The sequence below is a fragment of the Scophthalmus maximus genome, chromosome 17 (assembly GCF_022379125.1).
Source record: "Scophthalmus maximus strain ysfricsl-2021 chromosome 17, ASM2237912v1, whole genome shotgun sequence".
Classification (NCBI taxonomy): Eukaryota; Metazoa; Chordata; class Actinopteri; order Pleuronectiformes; family Scophthalmidae; genus Scophthalmus; species Scophthalmus maximus.
This window is the reverse complement of record NC_061531.1, coordinates 6,130,407-6,146,043: the sequence shown is the minus strand read 5'-3', so window position 1 is coordinate 6,146,043 and position 15,637 is coordinate 6,130,407. Positions and strand designations below refer to the sequence as shown.

Here is a 15,637-nt window from a genome sequence, read left to right as displayed (position 1 = left end):
ATTCATCAACTACACACACACACACACACACACACACATGCGCAATCATACTGCCTACAAGCACACAAACTATTCTAGGCAGTAATGTTTCCTGTCCCGTGAGGATTTATGACTGTGAGAGCAGAATATGTTGTGATTGGAACAGAGAGCTGCTCACTCACATATATTATATACAAAACTCCAACAATACGCTGCCTGTTGGTTCACCTCTGAGGCCATGAAAGGTATTTTGATTGACTGGAAAGCCTTTTTTTCCCCTTATTGTGTGTGCGTGCGCGCACTCGCTCTGTTAGTGATTGTCACATACAGGACCACATTACGACCCGCCCTCAAACCTTTGGTCAGCGTTTGACACATGAAGAGATCTACCAGTGCTAGTTATAATTGTGTGATTTATAGCTGACAAAAGAAAAAAAGAGGTGAGCCAATTACAGAGCCGTGTCATGCCTCATATCCCCTGCTCTGTCAACTTTCCACCGCAGCAATATGAGCCATGCCAGCCTCGATGTTCATTAATGACTATTACCCCATTTATAGTCCATTTGGGTCCACTTAGTACCTGGTTCTGTTTGGTTGGGGTGGGTAACCACTTGAAACACTTTGTTCTTACCTAATTGGCCGATACCTTGTTGCATCTGTGCACTAACAGAGGCTGAAGCAGTCACAACCGGGCAATGGGGGAGACACTTAATCCTACTGTTTTAGCGAGGACAGTGTCTGCATTTTTAAGAACACACTGCTTCACAGTCTGTCGGAATGTGTGTTTCGCAGATCGCATCACCACAATGTGATGGAGCTTGTGTGGGGTTTGAAAATTAGCCCAGTCACCCACATTCAGCCATTAAACTCTCGGCGTGTCAGCAGAAAATAATGGGTGTTTACTGCCGCGTCTCAGACTCACTTGCGAGCAATAATTTTCTAAAGGAGATCCCGGGCGACACCAACACAGGGAAAACCTTGTGTTTAGCAGGAAAAACTGGCACCATAACAGTGAAGGCTGCAATTAAACACTCTGCGATCAATACTGCGATTTCTTTCTCAAATTCTGAAATTGGTTCAAATTAATCAATGGACTAAATATTTCAGCTCTACACAAGCGGTCTTATCATTTATTATCTAAATAACACGTATTCCAGTGTGTGGTGAAATTAATGACTGTTACAGGAGTGTGTGAGTCTGTTTCACAACAAACATCGTCCAACCGAAATTAATAATAGATAGATACTAAAAAAGTAGTTGTGTAGTGTGTTTACATGGATCCCACTGCATTTCATTTGCCCTTCAAAAAAATACATGTGTGCAAATCTTAGACAAGTGCAAACATGTATTAATTCCTTGTTAAATATGTCTGTGCATCAGAAAACCTTCCACTTTAGTGTTTTGTCTGAGGGTGCGGACCTCCAGGGTCTCGGGCCGGCAGAGGTGATCCACGCTCCACCCGTGTGTAACTGATATGACTGCTGTGTTCGCTGGTGTGGCTAATGGAGCCAATGGTGGGTGAGACGCGAGGGCTGGCTGATGGGCAAATGGGTTCATTAATGTCACAACCTCGCTCGCGTAATCTGCGGTTTAATACGGGCCTTTTGTGTTTCTCTATGAGACACGCTTTTGACTCACAGTGGGACTTTTTTAATGGCCTCGTCTTTCCGAATTGATCACTGGAGTTACACAGTGTGTCGGCTAATACAATCTGCACCCCGGGAGCAGGTGTGTGTGTGTAGTGTCGAGTGCCGGTGTACGCGCTCGTCTGCTGGGCACTGTGCGTGTCGGGACGGGACATGTTAGTTGTAAGTGTGTATATGCACGAAAAAAAGAGAGAGTGTGCGTGTGTGTTCAAGTTTAAAATGTGTCAGAGGTCTCTTTGCTAATTTGAGTATGAGAGGAATTGGTGTATAAAATCCGCCCATTTTAAGGATACACACAGCAGAGTGAGTGCTATGCTGGATTACATCATCGCATTTACATGATCAATGCTTATTGCAAAATATGTGTATATTTCAGAGTATGCGTTTTACTCTTTGGGTCCTTTTCTCGTACCAAAACTGACCTTGTTTGGTCCAGGTCTCATCGTCATGGAGACCAAAGCCCTGCCTCGACGAGGCAAAGCGTGATTTCTGAGGTGAAGGTTTGGGGGTTGGGTTGGGCTATAAACACTAAGCGGAGGTTAAGGCAATGTCGTAACAAGGATAGTTGCCCAAACTTGTGTGTGTGTGTGCGCACGTTTGTATCTCTGTGTCCATCAACAGTGACTGTATGTATGCGCATGTAGGCCTATTTTAATTGTTGCCATGGAAACAGAGTGCTGACAGAGAAGTCCAGATTCAAAGAGGGCATCTCTCTCTCTCTCTCTGTCTGAGTCTCACTCTGTGACTCTCTCTCCTCTCTGTCTTTCTTCCTGCTCCTGCGCTTCTCTTTTATCCCTCTGTCATGCCTCTCTCAGTCTGTTGCTGCTTTCTTCCTCCTCTCTCTGCTTTCTTTTATCTTTCTCGCATCTCACCGAGGTCCTCCTTGGTTTCGCCTCTCCGTCTTCCTCTTGCTTCCTCCCACTCCCCCCCCTTCCCTTTCTGTCTCCTTGTGCCTCTTATCATCCCTCCCTCATTCCCTCCCTCCCTCCCACCTCTCCATCCTTCCTGGAGAGTGGTGTGCAATTGACTATTAACACAGGGACCTGTAATTAGAGCTGACGAACCTACAGCAATTAGTTTTCCCTAAAGAAGTTGTTCTGTCATCTCTGCATACGTCCCTTTATCCCTCTCTCAATCTCCTCCTTGCTTTTTCTTCTGCTCTGTCATTTCCTGTCTTATTAGATGTCAGCTGCACAGAGTGGTTATTGTTTTAGCGTTATTGTTCTTCTTTGTACCTTCCATCATGTATGAGATATACACACAATACGCCACTCAGAGCGAGTTTATGAGCGGCTACACACCCACGTATCTCTGCCCACAAAACCCAAGTGAACATCTATTCCCACCGCACGTACACCCACACCAACTATATGCTGATCAACTCAGTAGGACACATGCTGACCCACACACTCAGATGTAAACATACAGAGAACACACACATCTTTCTCAGAGACACAAAGAGAGAGAGCCTCTTCTCCATGTCTGACTTCGTGTCCAGTGGTGTTGCGGCCCACCTGGCCCTTCCTTCCCCCTCTGCATTCCCATTAATGAAACGGTCTATAAATAAGCAGAGAGAGAGAGAGAGAGAGAGAGAGAGAGAGAGAGAGAGAGAGAGAGAGAGAGAGAGAGAGAGAGAGAGAGAGAGAGAGAGAGAGAGAGAGAGAGAGAGAGAGAGAGAGAGAGAGAGAGAGAGAGAGAGAGAGAGAGAGAGAGAGAGAGAGAGAGAGAGAGAGAGAGAGAGAGAGAGAGAGAGAGATGGTTAAGTAGAAGGTGGGAGGCATGTGGAAGGATGGAGGGACAGACAGCAAATGACTCTGAGTGCTAAACTAGGCCAACAGTGGTTGAGGGAGGAGGGCGGGTATCATATCAAAGTATTGCGATCTGCTCCAAGCGCCTCCGCCGTCAATCACTTTATCAGTTTTGGCGTCGGTCCGTTTGTCCGAGATGTCACTCATCTCGCGCCAGACAGTTTGTCAGTCAGACGCCTTTTCCTCCGTCTACCCTTTCTCTTGTTCACATTCCCTTTATGACTTGCTTTGTTCTCCGCTCCTCTCTTCCCTATGTTGCTCCTTAGCTCAACCCTCCCTCCCCCTTCCTCCCCTGTCAAGAAGCCAGATTCTCATCTGGGGGGAAAGTTTATATCCTCCATAATACATACCATAATGCTGCTCCAGATCGTTCCACTTGAATTATTGATTTGTGTGAGATTATACCATCGTACCATGTATCTGTGTGTGTGTGTGTCAAGTGTGACCTCTCGTCTCATCCCTCCTTGTGTGCTTAAGCCTCGTTTTCCATAAGGTTTCCCTCTCCTCTCCCCCATCTCCCCCTTCATTGCCCCATTCCTGCTGACAGACACTGATATGCACTGATTTATATGATGCATGTAGCCTCTCGGCAATTCAGTGCTTTGTTCAATCAATGTTGCATGATGCTCTGTTAACCTGTACTCTCCCTCTCTTGCCTTCTCTCTGTCCCTTTCTTTCCCTTCTTGTTATGCCTATCCTCTTCTTTTCCTTTCCTGTCTTCATCTCTTTCGGTTCCTCCCTACCTCCTCCTCTATCTCTCCAGGTATTACTCTCCGAGTTCTCCACCATGCCTGTCTGCGACTGCCGCTGCTCCTCCCCACCTCATGGCCATGCCGGGGCCTCCGCCCCCTCGGTCGCCCAGGAGCAAGAGATGCCATCGCGGCCCCTAGATCCTCCCCTACCTTCGCTTCACCGTCGCACCAGCGCTTCTCTCTGCCTCTCCCTCCTTCTCCTGCTGCTCTGCCTTCTTCACCTTCCCCCGGCCTGCCACTCACGGAGAGAGAAAGGTGGAGGAGCCGGTGGTGGCCACTACATACCCATTCCCCAGCCCCCGCCGCACCACATGGCACTACCCAACATCCTGCGAGGCCTCAGCATCGCCGTTGTCCTGGTGGGCAACTCCAGTGAGATGGTGCTGGCCGGGGCCCGGGAGAAGGAGGACTTTCTCCACATGGCTCCCAACGTGGAGGTGCTGACCATGAACGAGACGGACCCTAAAAGCATCATCAAGAGCATCTGTGACCTAATGACTGAGCACTGGCTGCAGGGTGTGGTGTTTGGGGATGACACGGACCAGGAGGCCATCGCCCAGATCCTGGACTTCATTTCGGCCCAGACCCATATCCCCATCCTCGGAGTCCGTGGGGGCTCTTCCATGATCATGGCTGCCAAGGTAGGTTTCTTTCAGTATGAATGAAAGTTGTTCGCATTTTCAATGAATGTGCAAAGTATGCACAGGTGGTTTGAGCATTAAGATGAAGACAGGGACTCGCCTTGGAAACAGTTGATGGAAAATGTTGGTCAGCATAGATGGTGTCCCACATTTACCTGTGTTAGCTACCACTGCATAACATTTTTAATTTGTTGGCTGTCAAAAAAAAGCTCAATTTTGATTGTATAGCCTTATTATTGCAAGTTCAGCATCGACAACAGACCTTATTCACTGTAGCGTCTGATGTAATGCTGTTTGACTCTGGCGAGCCCAGTCTTCACTGTGACCTTAAATCTCTGCTGGATTCCATTTCGATTGGCTGCACTCTGCTGTCAATCACAGCTGTATCGCTGTCACTGCTGTGAAATCATGTCATGGACAGGTAATGTCACCATTCAAAGAGTTTTTTTTCGATCAAGCCCAGCCCTGTCTAAGCTGCTTAAACTACTGTACACGTTTTGCAGTTTAATTGTGATTAATTTGTCATTTGTCGATATAAGTGAACGGAAGTGTAACAGTGTAACTTTTGCCGGTTAGATTTACAGGACTCTCCTTCACACTGACAGCAAAAAAGGCTGACATACACTTGTGTGTACTTGAAAGTGAGAAAATGTGCTCTAGAGGTGCCCTGCATCCTTCAGCCATCCTCTACTGCATGGTCAGACAGACAGACAGACAGACAGACAGACAGACAGACAGACAGACAGACAGACAGACACACACAGACAGACACACACAAACAGACAGACACACACACAGACGGGGTAAACTGGGGTGTCTGACTTGAAAAACAAACTGCCAACAGAGCTGACGCCAATGAGGGGATAAGCTGGAGATTGCACCAGAATAGAGCGCTAGATCTCTGCCTATTTACTAGGCCTTGCCTAATGAGATAAAGCAATCTGCTGCTGCTTTATCTGTGTCCGCCTGGGATCTGGGCTTGGACCCCATTCCACAAAATCAGCTCATTCATTTTGGTGCTTTATGCGCAAATCCAAGCGCATTAAATAATAACCAGTTAAGGACAAAGTCTATTTAATGAAGTCCGTGTTAAAACACTGTCAACGGTCACCCACTGCTGTCCAGAACCTGCTGGTCGCTGTTTGCTCAGGGCCTCAGAGTCCTAGTCTTTTCTCAGCTGTCCCGGCCTCCACGCCATCCTCCTCCTGTTCGTCTGCTGGCCCTCTGGTGTCAACAGGTCGCTGTACCAACAGAGACATGAGTCGCGTTGACACTGCAAGGCCATTGGGCACCACTGAATCTCTTCTCCGTGTTCTTTCTCATTAGAGCACTAAGGAGAGAAATGGCAGGGAGCCGTCCGCTGTGCTCTTCCAAGCACAAAGACTGCTGTACCACAAACACACACACACGCACACACGCACACACACACACACACACACACACACACACACACACACACACACACACAGTTCCGTTTGCCTAAGATTTACATTCTCTCTTCTCCAGCACTGCCACCACGTCTGTCTTAAACCCCCAACCCCACTAATGGCAGATCCTAAAAACCCATAAATCTTTTAAAGCACTCCAACTGCCCTCCTGATGTATGGATGGTTACATTACCTGTGAAAGTTTATGTTTAGGTTTTACTGCATGGAGGAATGCAGGGATTTGAGAGGAAGAGGGAAGCAGTGGGGGGGGTAGAGGAGTGTGTGTGTGTGTGTGTGTGTGTGTGTGTGTGTGTGTGTGTGTGTGTGTGTGTGTGTGTGTGTGTGTGTGTGTGTGTGTGTGTGTGTGTGTGTGTGTGTGTGTGTGTGTGTGTGTGTGTGTGTGTGTGTGTGTGTGTGTGCGTGCGCGCGAGAAGAGACAGTGTCCTTCATTAAGCATATGTGCCCTAAGTGCACCAGGCAGCAGGAAAGAGCAGTGTTTTGTGGCAGAGGTTTAAATGGTTTTCCCCAGCCACAAAACCAGTGTCTGCCTCCCCTGAGAGCTTCCTCCTGGCTGCACCGGGGCCCAGAGGAGTGAGGACTGGGGGCTGCGCTAAGGCTCAGTCTCCAAACGGATTTGTGTCTGTTTAATGGGCTGAGACAATGGAGTGGTGAAAATACGACAGAGAAGGATCAGAGAGAGGGAGGGGGAGAGGTAGAGAGAGGGACACTTGAGGGGGGGAATCAAGATAGTGACGGTGAGATTGGGTGCAAGAAATTCTACTTTGAGTGAAAGCGGGTTTCGTGGGGGGAGAGAGGCTTCTGGCCAGATCAGGAGGTGTTCAGAGAGAGCTGCCTGTAGCAGGTGATGGACAGATGAGGTGGAGGACAAGGGCTGAGCAGCAGGAGAGGAGGAGACACTGTTCAGAACGGGAGGACAAATGTCTGGAAGCGAGTTGGTGAAGCAGAGAGAGATACGGAGGGAGCGGCAGCAAGAGGGAGACGGAGTAAGGACAGCGGAGATGGAGAAAAAGTGATATAGAGTAATTGTCTAAGATAGAAAGAAAGGATGAGTTGTAGAGCTTAAGGAAAATTGGACTGGGACTGTTTTTTTTTTTTTATCCACAGAGCGAGTGTCCGAGGAAATGGACTGACAAAGATATGGAAATATAGGGATTGCAATATGAGGTGTTTATCTTCCGCCCTTCGCTCTATCACACACACACACACACACACACACACACACACACACACACACACACTGAAGTGTTCACCCATCAAGACTGAAGGCCGGCTGCTGTTATTACAGTTGGCAAGACGACCCCTCCTTTTTCATTACACATCCGAGGAAGGATGAAAGCAGGGAGCAACGCAGAAGGCAGAGGATAAAGCATTTTGGTTTTCAGTGCGGGCTGAATAGGAAAGCATTTTTGGGGGGGAACGTCACGAGGTAATTCCATGAAACGTACCCTCTGGAGTGGACTAGTGTAGTGCCGTGTGAATAGTCAGGTCGAATCAGGATCAGAATGCCATTTTTTTCCTTCTCACGTGTGCACGTATACAAGCAGTGTCACTATTCGTGTTGCAAAAACAGCATGGGATTATGGGCCAGTGGGAGATTCAGTCCAGTATCATCACTCAAGGCTTTTTGCAACATAGCTGTCTCTCAATCAGCCGCACACCTCAGTGAGCCTCCTGACATCTGCAACAAGAACAGCGTTGAATTTTTTAGAATAATTCCCTGTGGGTACGGAGCAAAACTGCAGCAGCATAGCCAGAGTGGGACTATTGCTCACACTGTGGTTTTATCTGTTCGCAGAGCTTACAGTACCAGAGGGAAGTGGCCTACGCGCTGTAGCTACTACTAGTGCAGCCAAAAAAAAAGTAAACTTCCAAACAAGCTTGAAATTCAGGAGAATTAACTAGATGAAGGGGTGGAAGGAGGAAGCCAGACAGCTCCATTATCAACAAGGAATGAAGAAGAGGGCAGAAGAGGAGGAGAGAAGAGAGAGATGGATGGAGGCAAAGGGCACTCCCATCTATATCAATGAATAAGATCATTGAGCGAGGGCCGGGGCAGTAAGTAAGAGGGCGAGTGCACCGAGTCCGCAGCCGCGCGACTGGGGAAGAGGGAAGGCCGAGTGACACGGAGCGTGTGTTCGCAGCGAGCGCAGCAGCAGGTGTATTGCCATCCATCCGGCGTGTCCGCTGTTACAGGAGGAGGAGAAGCTGCCGCTCTGCTCAGGAAATCGCAGCCTCAATGGAGGAGGAATGAAGGAGGAGAGGAAGATGGATAGAGTGCAGCTGTAGCCACATCTGTGGAAAGACAAGACATGATAAAGGAGGAGAAGGAGTTGGAGAACTGAGAGGGAAAGCATCCGTGTGTGTGTGTGTGTGTGTGTGTGTGTGTGTGTGTGTGTGTGTGTGTGTGTGTGTGTGTGTGTGTGTGTGTGTGTGTGTGTGTGTGTGTGTGTGTGTGTGTGTGTGTGTGTGTGTGTGTGTGTGTGTGTGTGTGTGTGTTTTCATGTGAATTTCTGTGTGTTGTTACCTGGCCAACATGGCTGTGGTTGCGAGTCTTTTGTCAGTAGTGGTTTCCAGCACCACCCTGCTAGTCGTCCCTCTACGGTGTGTGTTGGACGGCGGTAATCAGCAGGATCTAAAGCTTTGGCTCATGCTCATATTATCAAGACATGGTAAGCCGTTTTCCTCGGCATGTCTAGAAGGTACGGCTTTGTAGTGGTACAAATAGCTGTAGTTTTTGCCGATCACCCCGGGGGCCACTACACAATATGAACAATGAGCTAATCTACGAGAGGAAGCTGCTGCTGCTGCTGCTGTAGATTAAGGAGCGAGATAGCATCCACTTGTTCACGGGATTTGAATGTAAGATTGTCAGCAATTAATGAAAAGAAAAAAAAAGGGAACGCAGCCATCCCTGGTGACCTGAGGGAAACTATAACATGAAATGAATAACATTTGCAACACATGTAGAGATATGCAGACAGACACAAACAAAAAGACAGCACAGGCATACATCCTGTATGTTACACGGGTGATAACTCCAGGAGCATTCGGTAGATGATGGGAGAAAAGCCAAACTAGATCCACAGCGAACGGCTGCTGCAACGTCACACGTACCAACACAATCGTGGGGACGCATGCACGCGCACACAGGTGCTCCCACTCGCAAACAAAATCAGTTCCCTGCCATCTTTTGTGTGACCAGCAGCTGTCTGCAGGAACAAAAAGCAGCAGGATGCGATCAATTAACTTTTGCCCAAATAACTCTGGCTTTTCAAATGTGGTTGTTTGCCTGTGGGTGTCCAGGAAAGAGGGTGTGTGTACATACGTGTGTACATGTGTGCTAATTCTTCAGAGGAAACGGGCTTGATAATGGTGTAGAATTGGTGTTGAACTGTGTCCAGGCATAATTCTTGTGCTTTGTGTGTGCGAAGACAGTGGAATAATTAAGAAACATGTTCCCCCCATCCTCTGTATTTCCGTTGACCCTAATGTTTGGGGTAATAGCCCTTTATCCATTTCTGGTCACATCATTTCCTGATTGAGGTTTCACTCACCGCGTCCTCTGGGGGTTTGAATCCAGTGGGTCGAGCGTAAATGAGCCTGCATTCATATTCCCAATTAATGTCCTACAGTAGCACCTATTGTTGGAGTAATCAAGTGATGTCCTGTTCTCTATTAATGTAATGTGCCGTTTGGCTTGGCAGCGCTGCATCCCCGCTAAAACATAGATGCAATTAGGAGCATTTGTAAATGATCGGAGAATTAAAAGTGAGTGTTCCTGTGCCTGATGTCTCTCTCAGCGTCTCCCTTTGTCAGTTTTTTACTTCTCTTTCCCATTTCCCTGTTCCCCACCCTCACTCTCTGTTCCTGTCTCTTTCACATCTCTCTCCCCTAATTGTTTAGTTCATTCATGGATTTTTGTTGTCTCGTAAAGCACAGTGAACCTGTTGTAACAGCTTTATGATCTATCCTCTCATCCTGGATATGTGCGCTTTCCTTTTTTTGTTGCCTTCCCTGTTCACTTTGATTCCTGCGTGCCTCTCTGTTAGCTGTTTTATTGTCTGTGCGTCTCTAGGAATTTATCATCTGGCTATTTTCACTTCACTTGACCTGGATGTTTTATTATGTGGAACTTTGCATAACTTGCTTATATCCTGAGAGTAAATCCGGTATTTTGTTTCTTTTCCCCCCAAAAAGTCTAATGAACACACAAATTTGCTAATAAGAACTAAAACAGTTTGATAAAAATTTAATTACAGAGTGAATCTTATGTCAATTATCAATTCTTTTTCAGAATTGTGGTGCTTGCACATTGTGACCGGCAGCATGAACTACATGTAAAGTGTCAACATTATAGGTTCAGAGAGATATATAAATAATGTCGACAGAGTGCGAGCTGGGTTTCTTGGTGCATCGTGGCTCTACTATATGTCCCACTGCTCGTCTCTTCTTACCTTCCCATTGTCCTGGTTTAGAACATGTGACAACCCACTGTGTGTGCTCCCCTTTTCTGGAGGGAGAGAGAGAAAGAGAGGAGGAGGTAGAGGGTAGGAAGAGGTAGCGAGAAATATCGAGGGCCCTAAATTTATGTGTCCTATTTTCCAACCCCGTTGGTCTCAATTTACTCCGGCCATTTGGAATGTGGCCATTTTTAAACTCACCCCATAACTTTTTTTTCCTATACCCCCCCGCCCCCTCCCCTCCTCCTCCCCTCCCCGAACCGCCTCACTTTCACTCTTTCCATCTCAAATTCTGTTCCCCTCCTCTGCTCTAATGCTTCGCATCACAGACAGATTGTTCCCATTCAGTAGATTAATGTGGGTACGGTGCTTATTTGTACTTTGAGAATACTAAGGAAATAATTAGAAATTAAATGAGGGCTTTTTACAAAATGACTGATTTAACAAAACACAACACAATCTGTATATTCTCTACATGTTGGACTGGCTTTTCTCAGTCTCTCTCTCTGTCTCACACTTTCCGCCTTTTTCATGCTCCTGCTCTTCCATGTTTTTTAAGTTCTCTTGCACTTTTACACTCTTTCCTTACATCAATCTCTCTTTATGAATGTGGTTGTGCTGGCAAATGTCTGTTTCATCCTGTGGCGGCTCAAATGAGGCAGACAGACAGATTTACACCACCTCCGCCCTCCTCCCACACTCTCCATTCCACTCACTCCATCCCTCTAGAAAGAAAACATCCCTCGCATGCATCCTCACCGCTCTTTCTTTCCTTCTCACCTCTCTGGTTTTGGGCGTTGTCTCAGTCTAACTCCCCCACCCCTCCCTTACCCACCTGCTTGGGCTCTTTTCTTTCATTCTCACTCTGTCCCCCTGGTACACCAGGACCTGCCACACCTTTCCGTCCATCCCAACCCTCCCCTCACGTCTCCTGACTCCCTCCCGTCCTGTCCTTACGCCTCCTTACATCATAGCAACTATAGCGCCAGCCTCGTCTCCCCTCGCTCCCTCTCTCTGCTCTCTTTTCCTCACTCCTGCCCCTCCTTCTCTACCTCTCGCCCCCCTGGACACAAAGAGTCTAGCCCTACCTTTTCCCAGTTCTCCCTACCTCACCACCACCACAATGATCTACAAGCAACTCCTCCCCCCTTTCCTCCCCTCCTCTGATATCCATTCTCCCCTCTTATCCCCTTGTGGACCTAACACCAGCCCTTTGCCAGGACCCTTATTATCCTTATCTCCACCTGCCTCCGCCATGATTCAGAGGTGGAGAGGGAATGGACCTCTATCTATTCATAGGCTGAGATGAGTCAGTGCTTTTCTCTAAAGCATACTGTACATATGGAGAGGAGGGGAGAGGAGGGGAGAAGAGAAATTTAGAACTGGTTAATTACTGCCCCACGGCCCTTACAGTGAAAGGATCAAAGACCCGCCTGCTGCCCCACCCTGCCTAACCCTGACACCGACCTCTGTCACCTTTAAACACAACCATTTCCCCTCCAACCATTTATACCTGTCCATTTATAAACCTCTGTCTCTTTTGCCCCTGGTGACAGGTGGTAAGACGGCCTTGTGAGCAAACAGTCACAGATGCGGCCCCTACTGTCACCCAGTGTGTTCTTGTGAGAATATTGAGTGAGACTTCACTCCATCTTCTCTGTGAGCCACTCTAGATTGGAGTGTCATTCAAAGCTGCGACACGGAATTATTTTAACATCCATGAATCATTCATTCTGTCTCTGTTGTATAATCGCTGTAAACAAATGAGACTTCACCATTAGATATTGTAGTTGGTGCAACAGGGCCAATTTTTATGGCGCGAACAAGAGGAGGGGGCTCTTCTTCCAGTTCCTATAGATGTGACGTGTTAATGGAATGGGAGAAAAAAAAGGGATCTTAACCATCCCTCATATCTCTCTTTCATTTTGTAAAGCTGAAGTTAAATACACTATAGTAAAATACATCCAGCCCTGGGAAACATCTTTTACTATTATTTTGACGCCTATTAGTTAAAAGACCTAGTCGTGCATATCTTTCACTATAATGCTGCATGTGTCAGTTTCTGGACTATCATAAGGTTTTTTTTTTGACAATGCACCAGAGCAAAATCAAACAGCCGCTGAACATGGTGCCGAGGGGAGGTGTTACTGTATACTCACTGAGACTTGAGGTCTGTTTGTTCAGTGTCACTCAGCTCCAGAGCCTGCAAATCAAGAGGTACAGTGGAGTTTGAGATACGAGGATGCCTCTGTGTGAGTCAACCAGCCTGTCTGGTCATATCAGCGCACAAATCCTCCACAACTTCAGCAGGTCTGTCCTCAAAGTGATTTGGAAATGAGTAAAAGACGGTGTTTTTTCAGGAGAATACAGCAAAATGTAAACTGGAAATAAACAGGAAGAAAAATAGGCCACAGGATATGTGGAGATAGTAAAAAGTGAGTAGTTAAAAACATTAACTACTGTAGTTCAGCAGTGGTCTCAGACGAGATAGGAAATATATGCAAAATCACCTGTAGGCGACTCAAATTGATTACCGCTGTAATTCTTTGCTCATCAATCAGACAAAACTCTGCGCAATTTTTTTTTTACTAAAACATCAATAACTTTAATTTATGAGTTGTACTTTTTTGGCTTTATTATTTTTGCGGCAACATATCTTTGTAAACTGATAATGAAATGTGTATATTGGCTGCAGTTGTCTGCAAATTATTTTCTTGATTAATCAATGATTCGTTTTGTTGATAAAATATCAGAAAACAGCCAAAGATAGAAAACAGAAACAAAAGATTTCATCTTTAAATTGGCTATTTTGTCCAACAAATAGTTCAAAACCTAGAGACATCCAGTTTACCATCTCATACTGTAAGACCAAAAAAAATCACAATATACAGAATAATAATTTTCTGTCAACTGACTAATAAATGATTAATTAACTAATTGTTTTAGCTGTAAAATATCAATTTGCAAACACATTCATCTGGATTTCATTTCACAATTACTTACAATACCGTCAACAATTAGTTTTTCTTCACTTAATTCCCATCAGTTTGCCTTACTTCATGCCTCTAATTTCATCCTTTCCTTTTTGCCGTCTCCCTCTTTGCCTTTTCTGTGTCCATGCTCTGCCTCGTCAACAGTCTCCTGTTTAGAGCAACTCTCACAAATCCCTGTATCAATGGAGGGAAAGGCACAAGAAAGGGAGGAAAATAATCACAATAGCGAAGAGGGGAAGAGGGAAAGAGAGAACGACAGTGAAGGAGACAGATGGAGATGAAGTAAAGACGACGGAGGGAAGAGTGGAGGAGGCAGGGTTGTGGAAGAAGACAGGCGTGAATGAAGACCACAATGCACTCGCTCAATTACTCACCAATGCTGTGCCAAGCTGGCCCTCGTCAGAGCCACATGCTGTGACACGCAAGCGCGCGCACACACACACACACACACACAGACACACACACACACAGACACACAGCGTTGACATATACGACATACTGTAATACATTCCCATAGCCCATTACCCTGACCTTACCTATCACAACTGAATGCCTGAACTTGACCCTTATCCTAACGCTAATTCTACCCCTAACACTACAACCAAGAACGTGTGTCAGGAAGTAATGATCGACAAAAAACAACAAAATAACAGAAAACCAGAAATAAATCAGGTCATAAACACAGAGTGAAAGATGAGTTCTCCCTCCGTCACTGAAACTCCACTGATTCAAAAACTCTTGCATGTCGTTCATCAGAGAGTGGAACCTGAAGTCCACTCTCACTCTGGCTCTCACCAGAGACACGTACATGTGTGTCAGCTCGTGTCCGGACACATTTCCTATCTTGTCTTTCCTGCTTTTATAAATCGACAACTTGGCCTGACCAACCACAAAATTCAGCAACTGCCACTTTGCAGCATCTTGTTTTCTGTAGCCAGCACCAAAAATAAAAGCAGTCTCCGTAAACATTTCCCCACAGTCGAAAAACACGGTGTTTAACAAGTTAAAAAGAGGTTTGAGTCTGTGACAGTCCAGATAACAATGAACGATGGTCTCCGTGTGTGTGTGTGAGAGAGAGAGAGAGAGAGAGAGAGAGAGAGAGAGAGAGAGAGAGAGAGAGAGAGAGAGAGAGAGAGAGAGAGAGAGAGAATCTTTTTGCTCAACCCCATTCTGTCTCGTGTCTCTCCCTCTCTATATTTTGTCTCAACTGCTCCCATTCGTCTCTTTCTCATGTCATGCGAGTTGCGGCGAGGCGAGCTCAGGTGATGAATGTAAATGTTGCCCCTCCCTCTCGCTTGTTCCCCTAAATTACAGCAAACAGCACCTCCTCCTTTAGTCTTCTTCACTCTCACTGTCTGTCTGCATTTGCCCACAAGCCCGCGGTTCGTCCTCGCACATCGACCGGCGGGCAGTCTGCCCCGCCTCCAGCATCATATACGAACATTTTTAGAGATACAGCCCACAGATGTGTGAGTCATACACGACAAACCTACTCCACTGCGAGACGAAACATACACCTCCAGCAGGTATGATGCTTATTCTGCACTGATATATTTTCCGTACAGTGTGACAGTGTAGACTGCCAACACTGCCCAAATACACCTGGCTAGTTATCCTCATCCTTGTATCCTCATTTTTAGTTACTTTTTGCGGATTTAACATTTGAGACATTTAACTAGTCCCACGGATTTAAAAAAATTTTTTTTTTTCTATGGAAGTGGAGCTGCCACCAGCCTCGTCTTTTACCCTCCACTAACAGAACACCATAATGTTGAACGCTTTGTCACCCTAAACCATTTCAACTGCAAAAAGCAGCACAGAGAATGGACCTCACGACACACCCTGACACTTTCATGCATTAGTTGGCAACTTCCACCAATCTCCTCTGTGTTGTGATGCCAACTCAGAAA

At 46.4% G+C, this 15,637-nt stretch overlaps 1 protein-coding gene across 3 annotated transcripts in view; it reads left to right on the top strand.

The window, feature by feature from the left end:
• The window catches only part of LOC118288230 (glutamate receptor ionotropic, NMDA 2B), a 108,225-nt gene that overhangs the window by 23,733 nt on the left and 68,855 nt on the right, over nt 1-15,637 (top strand). For all 3 annotated transcript variants that reach the window (XM_047327946.1, XM_035614086.2, XM_035614090.2), the window contains one exon: nt 4,197-4,826. In XM_047327946.1, the coding sequence (XP_047183902.1) occupies nt 4,197-4,826 (630 nt within the window). The remainder of the gene's footprint in view (nt 1-4,196; nt 4,827-15,637) is intronic.